The sequence below is a fragment of the Scyliorhinus canicula genome, unplaced genomic scaffold (genome assembly GCF_902713615.1).
Source record: "Scyliorhinus canicula unplaced genomic scaffold, sScyCan1.1, whole genome shotgun sequence".
NCBI lineage: Eukaryota > Metazoa > Chordata > Chondrichthyes > Carcharhiniformes > Scyliorhinidae > Scyliorhinus > Scyliorhinus canicula.
Window position 1 is genome coordinate 2,232,967 of NW_024055499.1, and position 10,470 is coordinate 2,243,436.

Sequence of the window (10,470 nt, forward strand, 5' to 3'; positions counted from 1 at the left end):
GTGAACTCGCTGGTGTATCAGCAGCTTGGATAACTGAACAAATCCCTTCCCACATTCAGAGCAGGTGAACGGCCTCTCTCCAGTGTGAACCGGCTTGTGTGTCAGTAAGTGGGTTAACTGAGTGAATCCCTTCCCACACTGAGAGCAGGTGAATGGCCTCTCCCCCGTGTGAACCCGCTGGTGTTTCTGTAGATTGGATGAATTAGTAAATCCTTTGTCACACTGGGAGCAGGTGAAAGGCTTCTCCCCAGTGTGAACTCTCTGGTGTGTCTGCAAATGGGATAACAGAGTGAACGCCTTCCCACATTCAGAGCAGGTGAATGGCCTCTCACCAGTGTGAACTCGCTGGTGTGACTGAAGGTTGGATGATCGACTGAACCCCTTCCCACAATCACAGCAGGTGTATGGCCTCACCCCGGTGTGAACTCGCTGGTGCATTAACAGGTTGGATGAATCACTGAACCCCTTCCCACAGTCAGAGCAGGTGAACGGCCTCTCTCCAGTGTGACTGCGTCGATGGATCTCCACCTCAGACGGAGCTTTGAATCCCTTCCCACAGTCCCCACATTTCCACGGTTTCTCCATAGTGCGGGTGATCCTGTGTGGCTCCAGGTTCGATGATCAATTGAAGCCTCGTCCACACACAGAGCACGGGTGCAGTCTCTCCTCGCTGTGAATGGTGTGATGTTTTGTCAGGCTGTGTAACTGGTGAAAGATCTTTCCAGTCAGTTCACTGGAATTCTCTCACTTGGGTGTGTGTTGTGTCGGTCTCGGTGCCTTTCCAGTCACACTGATGTTTGAAATCTTTAGCTGACAGTCGGACAAACATTTCTCCTTCTAGATTCAAAGGGTGATGATATTCAGGTTCAAGGGAATAGAGTGACTGTCAGATTGAGACATGATGTTTGAGACTTCTGTCTGTAATTCCTCCTCATCTAATATCCTGTAAAAACAATTTACAAAAGTCATCACTGTCAGTACAGGACAGAAACTCAGAACAGACAATTCTAGTTCCTATGGAACATTCTTTCCTCTGTTATTCCCGAAAGCTGCAAATCTCCATCCCACACAGTCTCTCTCCATTCTCACTCTGCTGGATCCCTGTGGTGTGCCACTTTACACTGGCTTCCAGTCACAAAAGCAGCCATCTGTCATCACAGCTCCAGGGTCCCAGGTTCAATTCCCGACATGGGTCACTGTCTGTGGAGTCTGCACATTTTCCCCGTGTCTGCATAGGTTCCCTCCGGGGCTCCGGTTTCCTCCCACAGTCCAAAGATGTGCAAGTTAGGTGGATTGTCCATGCTAAATTGTCCTTAGTGTCTAAAAAAGGTTAGGTGGGGTTACTGGATTATGGGGATGGGGGGAGGCGTGGGCTTAAGTAGGGTGCTCTTTCCAAGGGCCAGTGCAGACTCGATGGGCCGAATGTCCTCCTTCTGCACTGCAAATTCTATGATTCCAAAGCTGTTGGAGGTTTTCTTTAAGAATATTACTACTGTCTCTGCGTGGGTTTCACCCCCACAACCCAAAAATGTGCAGGTTAAGCGGATTGGCCATGCTAAATTGCCCCTTATTTGGAACAAAACAAAATTGGATACTCTAAATTTATTAAAAAAAAAGAATATTATTACAGAACAGATAAGGTGAATCAGTGGATATGGTGCATTTGGATCTTCAGAAGACTTTCGATTAAGTCCAACAGAGGAGGTTAGGAACATCTGAGTGGGGGGGGGGGGGGGGGTATACTGGCACGGATTGAAGATTCATAGAAAACATCGAGCAGGAATAAATGGATCATTTTCAGCTGGGCAGACTGTGGCCAGTGAGGTATTACAAGGATCAGTATTCGGGCTCCAGCTGTTCACAATCTATATCAATGATTTGGGTGCGGGGACCAAATGCAATATTTCCATGATTGCTGATGACTCAAAACTCGGTGAGAATGTGCGTTGCGAGGAGGATGCAAAGAGGATTCATGAGGATTTAGACAGGCTAATGAATGGGCAAGAACATGGCAGATGGATTATAATGTGGACAAAATATGAAGTTATCCTCTTTGGTTCGAGGAAGGTGATGTAGAATATTTCTTAAATGGTGAGAGATTGGGACGAGCCGACATCCAGAGGGATCTGGGTGTCCTTGTTCATGAGTCATCAAAAGCAGGTGCAGCAAATGATCAGGAAGGCAAATGGTATGTTGAACATTATTGAAAGAGGATCTGAGTATATGTTGAAATTTATTATCAGGTTAGCAAGACTTTATTAAAACCAAAATGTTCAGCATGTAAAAGCCTGGGGCTTCTGACCTGGTCTAGCTTTGAGCAGAGGAACCAGATGAGAACAATGTGCTGATTACACTCACAGCTCTTTCTAATGTGTCCTCCTTTGAGTATCCAGTAATCTCACGGTCTCAGTATGCAGTCACTTATGTAATAGAAATAATCTTTAAATGCCCATTGTTTCCTACTTTCCTACTGTTTAATGGAGTCTGGATACAGCGACTTCTGTAAAAACACAATGTATATTGAACCTGTTGGGGAGAAACAATCTGTTATAATTTGAAATGAAGTCCAGGATTTCTGAAAAGCTGTGGCTCCATTATCAGCAAAGCTCTTTTCATCCATGAAGCAGATAAATTACTGAGTGAATCTCCTCCCACACACAACCACGAAACCTAGAAGGACAAGGGCAGCAGATGTATGGAACATCACTTCCTGGAAGTTCCCCTCCAAGCCACGCCATTGGGACTTGGAAACATATCATTGTTCCTTTACTGTTGCTGCATCAACATCCTACCTAACAACACTGTGGGTAGACCAACACCACATGGACTGAAGAGGTTCAAGAAGGTGACTGTGAGAGGAAACCAGAGCACTGGGAGGAAGCCCATGCAGACACGGGGAGAAAGTGCAAACTCCACAGTCAACCAAGTCTTGGAATCAAACCCAGGTCGCTAGCAGTGCTACCATGCTAATCACTATCTACCATCCCGCCTGGGTTCCTATTGTTACTGATTTCCGCCCCAATTGCTAAATCAAAGCACAATAAATTCACAATTCCCTGGTTAGTTGGTAGCTGCCATGGCGAGGACTTTACCCGACACCCCCCCCCCCCCCCCCCGGCGGTGGTGGTGGTGAATGTCCTCTCTCCAGAGCACAGGAGAGCAGTGCGCAGGCGCAGCAACGCCCTGCACAGGATCATGCGCAGTGATAGGGATGGGAAGCCTAGTGTTTATCGGATCTCCAAACCGGTGAGGATGCGGAAACGCGGAGGGGGCGATGAAGCCGGCGGGTGGACGGGGAGGGTTTCTAAACACCTGGTGAAGGCATCAAGCCCCGAATCCGAAGCTGCGGGTCCCACATTTGCAGCTCCGGGTCTTTTCCCCGGAGACTGACCCAGACTAACGGCCGCCATCTTATTTCAATGGAGAGACTGCGCATGCGTTCGTGTTTTGGCGAATTCGAAAGATGGTGGGCGGGGCTTCAGCGCCTCTGTTTCCAACCGGGTCCTAGTGTTCGGGAGGAGCATTAGGCTGCAGGCGCTGCTTCCAACCCGGAGAATTCCATGGGCCATGTCTTAATTCAGTGTGGGAGGTTGCAGTCCCGATAGTTAGTTATCTGCAGCAGCTACTTCTCAAGTTTTAGTTACACTTCAGTCCCCTGCTCCTAATCTTTGGCTGCCCGGTGTGGAGGGACTGGGTAAGTCAGAGGATCTTGTCCTGGACTTGCTCTTGGGCCTGGTTAAAACAGCAATTTATAGAATTTGGATGATCAGGTCCCATTTGGTGGTGGGAATTACTCTGGTTGAATATAAGAAATAGGAGTCAACAACTTCACCACTACCACTGCGCCACTACCTCCTGTGGGGTGGCAGTGACGGTGTGGTATTGTCACTGGACTACTAAACCAGAAATCCAGGGTAATGTTCTGTTACCCGGGTTCGAATCCTGACACTGCAGATGGTAAAATTTTAATTAAATAAAAATCTGGAATTAAAAGTCTAATGATGACCATGAAACCATTGTCGATTGTCGTTAAAACTCAACTGATTCACCAATGACCTTTAGGGAAGGAAATCTTCTGTCCTCACCTGGTCTGACCTACATGTGACTCCAGACCCACAGCAAAGTGGATGACTCTTAACTGCCTCCTCCAGGGCAATTAGAGATGTTCAATAAATAGGAACCTTTTTTAAAAAATCAGTCTATCAAGCCTGCTCCACCATTGAATAAGGTCACTTTACTGCCGACCCCCATAAGAGGCCTCTCTTCCATGGGCCTGCATGTGTCTGGGTGGCTCTGGGAAACAGTTGACACCTTCCACAATCAGTGGGTACCTCAGAGTACAGAGTGTTTCATAGACATTGGTAAAGACATTCTGGTTTAGTCAGGAAGATTCTCTTTTGCTCTTGTTGGGATTTTGTTTCTGATTTTGATTTATTTTATTTTGATTGAACAACACGTTTAAGAAAACAAGAAAAGAAAGAATGTTGCATAGAAACTAGAATTGCCTATTCTAAATTTCTGTCCTGCACTGACAGCAATGACTTTTGTAAACTGTTTATAGGATATTAGAAGATGATTTGTGGATGGGAAACTCAAACCAAGCATCACATTAAGATCTGATCATCACTTAATTCACTCGGAGCTGAATATCATCAAGCTTTGAATGTCAAAGCAGAAATATTTATCAGTTTTGGCTGCAGGAAATAATTTCAAACATCAGTGAGACTGGAAAAGCACCGAGACACACACACCCGAGTGAGGGAAGGGATTCATTTCATCATCCCACCTGGTGAGACACCAACGGATGTTGATGAGACAAGGGAGAAGATATTCACCTGCTCTGTGTCTGGGAAGGGCTTTACTCAGTCTTCCAACGTGCTGAGACACCAGCAAGTTCACACTGGGGAGAGGCCGTTCACCTGCTCTGTGTGTGGGAAGAGATTCGCTCAATCATCTCACTTGCTGACACACCAACGAGTTCACAAATGACTGCGGAGGTCAGATTCTGCTGTTAATCACATAATTCGTTTGTTTATGTTGCTGTTAGTAACTCCTGTAACTGAGACACAGTTAATTATCTGGATATCTGTTTAAAAAATCGGTGATGATGAAAGTAGACAGCGCCGTTGGAAGCAGATAAGGGTTAGGAGCAGGATCAGTCCAGACAACCTGTCTCACCTACACTGTTATTCAATACAATCATGGCTGATTCAGCCTCAATTCCTCCCTCCTGCCTGTTCACCAGAACCCTTAATTCTCTGAGAGACCAAAATTCAGTCTATTTCAGTCTTAAATATGCTCGACAATGGAAACAGAAAATTTAAATTCATAGGACCAAAGGAGGCCAGGTGGCCCATCTCTCTGTCTCTCCTCTCTCGCTCGCTCCCTCCCTCCCTCTCTGCCTGGAACAGTCCCTTGTTAACACTCAACATCCTGCTTCAGCCACTGGAGGATGGTTCACATCAGAGGATGGGGGAGGGGGGATAATAAATAAGAGCTGACACTTTGCACTGAAATTAATGAGGACTCTGAGCTCTGGGAAACTATTAACAAATGTCTCCTTGTGAAACATCAGCTCAGGATTACACTGGGCAGGAAGAGAGCCAGAAACTACAACAGGACAAGACACTGAGTTTCACAGAGAGAGAGAGAGGGAATAGAGAGAGAGAAAGATGAGGATCTGCAGTGGAATAAGTGAAAAAAATGTTCCATAGGAACTAGAATTGTCTGTTATGCATTTCTATCCTCCACTTACAGTGATGACTTTGGTAATCTCCTTTTACAGAGCATGGGAAGGTGAGGATTTGCAGATGTTTAAAGCAGTGAAACAAAACATCATGTCAAGATCTGACAGTCATTTGATTCACCAGGACTTGAATATCATCAGCCTTTGAATGTGGAAGGAGAAATGTTTGTCTATTCTGTCTGTGGGAACAGAGTTCAAATGTAAGTATGACTGGAAAAGCACCGAGTCCCACACAACACACACCCGAGTGAGAGTGTTCCAGTGAACTGACTGTGGAAAGAGCCTCCACCAGTTACACAACCAGAAACCTCACAGTAACATTCAGATTGGGGAAGAAACTGTACATGTGTCCTGTTTGGACGAGGCTTCAACTGATCGTCCAACATGGAGAGTCACAAGGACACCGGCACCATGGAGAAACCGTGGAAATGTGGGGACTGTGGGAAGAGATTCAATTATCCATCCCTGCTGGAAACTCATCAACTCAGTCACACCCGGGCCAGCATCACACAGAGACTATTGAAATGTGGAGACTGTGGTAAAGTTATCAGATCCCCATCAGAGCTGGAAATTCACCAACGCAGTCACACCGGCGAGAGACCATTCAACTGCTCTAAATGTGGGAAGGGATTCACTCAGTTATCCACCCTGACTAGACACCAGCGAGTTCACACTGGGAAGAGGCCATTCACCTGCTCAGAGTGTGGAAAGGGATTCACTCAGTCATCCCACCTCACTGAACACCAGCGAGTTCACACTGAGGAGAGGCCGTTTACCTGCTCTGAGTGTGGGAAGGGATTCATTAATTTAACTAACCTTACTTCTCATCAACTTGTTCACACTGATAAGAGACTTTTTAAATGTTCTGACTGTGATAAGAGCTTCAAAAGCACAAGGGATCTAAAGAGACACCAACACATCCACTCTAGTCAGAGCCCATTCGCCTGTTCCGTGTGTGGGAAGGGATTCCCTCGGTCATTCAGCCTCCTGAGACACCAGCGAGTTCATACCAGGGAGAGACCGTTCCCTTGCACTAAGTGTAAAATGAAATTCACTCGGTTATGCGTCCTGCAGAGACATCAGAAAGTTCACACTGTGGAGAGTCCATTCACCTGCTCCGAGTGTGGAAAGGGATTCATTCAGTCATCTGCCCTGCTGAGACACCACCGAGTTCACACTGGGGAGAGGTCATTCATCTGCTCCCAGTGTGGGAAGGGATTCATTGAGTCATCCCACCTGGTGAAACACTGGCGAATTCACACTGGGGAGAGGCCGTTCACCTGCTCCAAGTGTGGGAAGGGATTTGCTCAGTCCTACCACCTACTGAAACACCAGCAAGTTCATGAGTGACTGCAGGGTTGGATTCTGCTCTTATTGCTTCTGTTAATCACATCCAGGACTGAACTATGTCCATTCTGACAGGGCGTGTTTTCCCTTCCATTAATAATGCCTGTGACTGGACTGGAGTTTAATATTTTGATATGCGTTAAGTATAACAGTGTTTTCTAAATACAGTGTGTTAGGTATTTGTTTTCCCCAAGAGGAGACTAATTGCTGTCCTTGTTGTGATATCAAGTTCAGGAGATTTTTTTGTGAGGAAGTAACCAGGATGTAAAGCAGCTTGTGATCAGCAGCTAGTATTGGGTAGGAATTGCAGGTAAATCCCCAGGGTCTGAGAATCTGGATCCCAGAGTGCTTAAGGAAGTGGCTCTGGAAATAGTGGATGCATTGATGGTTATCTTCTGGGATTTTGTAGACTCTGGAACAGTCCCTGCAGTTTGGAGGATATCTCACGTCACTCCAATATTCAAAAAGGGAGGTAGAGAGAAAGCAGGAAATTATAGACCAGTAAGCCTAACATCGGTAGGGGGGAAAATGCTTGAATTCATTATCAAAGATAGGTGCTGGTTTAGCACACAGGGCTAAATCGCTGGCTTTGAAAGCAGACCAGGGCACGGTTCGATTCCCGTACCAGCCTTCCCGAACAGGCACCGGAATGTGGCGACTAGGGGCTTTTCACAGTACCTTCATTTGAAGCCTACTTGTGACAATAAACGATTTTCATTTTTTTTTCATAGAATTTACAGTGCAGAAGGAGGCCATTTGGCCCATCAAGTCTGCACCGGCTCTTGGAAAGAGCACCCTACCCAAGCCTATACCTCCACCCCATCCCCATAACCCAGTAACCCCACCTAACACTAAGGGCAATTTGGACTCTGAGGGCAATTTAGCCTGGCCAATTCACCTAACCTGCACATCTTTGGACTGTGGGAGGAAACCGGAGCACCCGGAGGAAACCCACGCGCACACGGGGAGAACGTGCAGACTCCACACAGACAGTGACCCAAGCCGGGATTCGAACCTGGGACCCTAGAGCTGTGAAGCATTTGTGCTAACCACTATGCTACCATGCTACGTTATTTCATTTCAAGGACTTTATGGCGAAACATTTAGGAAGCACTAGCAGGATCAGTCAGAGTCAGCATAGATTTATGAAGGGAAAATCATGCTTGACAAATCTGTTGGAATTCTTTGAAGATGTAACCAGTACAGTGAGTCAGTCGATGTGGTACATTTGGACTTTCAGAAGGCGTTTGACAAAGTCTCGCTTAAGAGATTATTGTGCAAAATTAAAGCGCATGTGATTGGGGGAAATGTATTGAGGTGGATAGAAAACTGGCTAGCAGAGAGGAAACGAAGAGTAGGAATTAATGGGTCCTTTTCAAATTGGAAGGCAGTAACTAGTGGGATCCCTAAGGGATCGGTGCTGGGACCCCAGCTATTCACAATATATATTCATGATTTGGATGAGGGAACAAAATGTAACATCTTAAAGTCTGCAGATGATACCAAGTTGGGTGGGAGGGTGAACTGGGACAAGCATACAGGGATTCTATAGCAAGATCTGGACAGGTTGGGCAAGTGGGCAAATCAATGGCAGAGCTATATAATTTGGATAAGTGAGAGGTTATTCGCTTTGGAAACAAAAACAGGAAGGCAGATTACTACCTGAATGGTTGTAAATTGGGAGAGGGGAGTGTGCACTGAGACCTGGGTGTCCTTGTGCACCAGTCGCTGAAGGTAAGCATGCAGGTGCAGCAGGCGGTAAACAAGACTAATGGTATGTTGGCCTTCATTGCGAGAGGTTTCGAGTACAGAAGCAGGGATGTGTTGCTGCAATTATACAGGGCCTTGCTGAGGCCACACCTGGAGTATTGTGAGCAGTTTTGGTCTCCTTCTCTGAGGAAGGATGTTCTTGCTCTCGAGGGAGTGCAGCAAAAGGTTACCAGACTGATTCCAGGGATGGCGGGACTGTCATATGAGCAGAGATTGACTCGGTTGGGATTGTTCTCGCTGGCGTTCAGACGAATGAGGGGGCATCTCATAAAATTCGAACAGGACTAGTCAGGGTAGATGCAGGGAAGATGTAACCAATGATGGGTATGTCCAGAACCAGGGGTCACAGTCTGAGAATTCAGGATGAACCATTTCGGACAGAGATGTGGAGACATTTCTTCACCCAAAGAGTGGTGAGCCTGTGGAATCCATTACCACAGGAAGTAGTTGATGGTAAAACATTGAATATATTCAAGAGACGGCTGGATATTGCACTTGGGGTGAATGTAATCAAAGGCTATGGGGAGAAAGCAGGATTAGGCTATTGAGTTGGATGATCAGCCATGATGGTGATGAATGGTGGAGCAAGCTCAAAGGGCCAAAAGGCCTCATCCTGCTCCTATCTTCTATGTATCTATGTACTGTCTGTAAATAATGGTTGCTGAATCCCAAGTGTAGATCTGTCTACTGAGCCATCTTGTCATGTATCTTCAATTAAACCAAAGCTATGACTAGTTCAGCAATCCTGTGTGACATTGGTTAATTGGTGCAAAGACACATCAACACAACATGGTGACAGCAGTGGATTTGCGAACCACAGGAGCCGCCATGGAAAAGATTTAATGCAAATCGGAAGCTGTATGTGTATGGAAGCCACAGAAGGAAGAGTCCCTCCACAAACAGTGATTTGCAGAACAGTGAATATCTGATGTGTGGGATTACTGGGTTGAGGGTGAAAGTAAAGCCACAAGTGAGTTCAGGGTCGTGCTGTGCAATCGGTTTTGAATCTGGCATTAAAAGCTGCAGGGCCATTGAAACATCCTTGGGGCCATTCCTGTGCAAAAGACAACAGTACGTGAGGAACTGCTGCCAAAAGAAGAAAGGAAAAACAAAACCAACAGCTGAAATGTGAATCTCCCCACAGAGCAGAGAGGTTACATATCCCTTTCATATCAAGGTTGTCCGTAAAACACCGGGAACATCAGGAAGGTGACCACCAAATCCCCTAGCAAGAATTGGAAAGCCACAGATATCCAATCTACATTTAGGCTTTTCAAACAAAGGATGGAATTACACTTCTGATTTAGCCATCACTTAACTGGATGAACGTGCAGTGAAAATGAAGATAGGTCATGAATTCAAAGGGCTGTATCGAGTCAACACTTGGGGTCTGTCTGAGGAGTATCAGAACAAGCCTGTTAAACTATGGAACATGTTGAAAGAGCAGCTTCATATAAAGGTGAACTTTAGAATACACTGAATGGAGCTGATCACTTACAGGCAACGGCCAAATAGTCAATCAGTTCGTCAGTAGGCACCGTGATAGGAGAAATGAATATGATTTTTTCAGAAGCTGAGCTATCTGAACAGAGTTATTTTGTATTATC

The 10,470-nt window shown here is 46.0% G+C and overlaps 2 protein-coding genes across 2 annotated transcripts; one reads left to right on the top strand and one right to left on the bottom strand.

Annotated features, from left to right (window-relative positions):
* Nucleotides 1–3,374, bottom strand: LOC119960419 (zinc finger protein 239-like; the record flags this gene model as incomplete). The annotated part of the gene is made up of 2 exons (XM_038788140.1): nucleotides 3,313–3,374; nucleotides 1–943 (listed from the first exon to the last, which is right to left on the bottom strand). A coding segment is annotated over exon 2 (585 nt), but the record flags the coding sequence as incomplete, so codon positions are not given.
* Nucleotides 3,375–6,085: 2,711 nt separating this feature from the next.
* On the top strand, nucleotides 6,086–7,517 carry LOC119960418 (gastrula zinc finger protein XlCGF8.2DB-like). Its single transcript, XM_038788139.1, has one exon. It carries the CDS (start codon nucleotides 6,131–6,133, stop codon nucleotides 7,094–7,096), a length of 966 nt encoding a protein of 321 aa, XP_038644067.1. The 5' UTR covers nucleotides 6,086–6,130; the 3' UTR covers nucleotides 7,097–7,517.
* The last annotated feature ends 2,953 nt before the right edge of the window (nucleotides 7,518–10,470 follow it).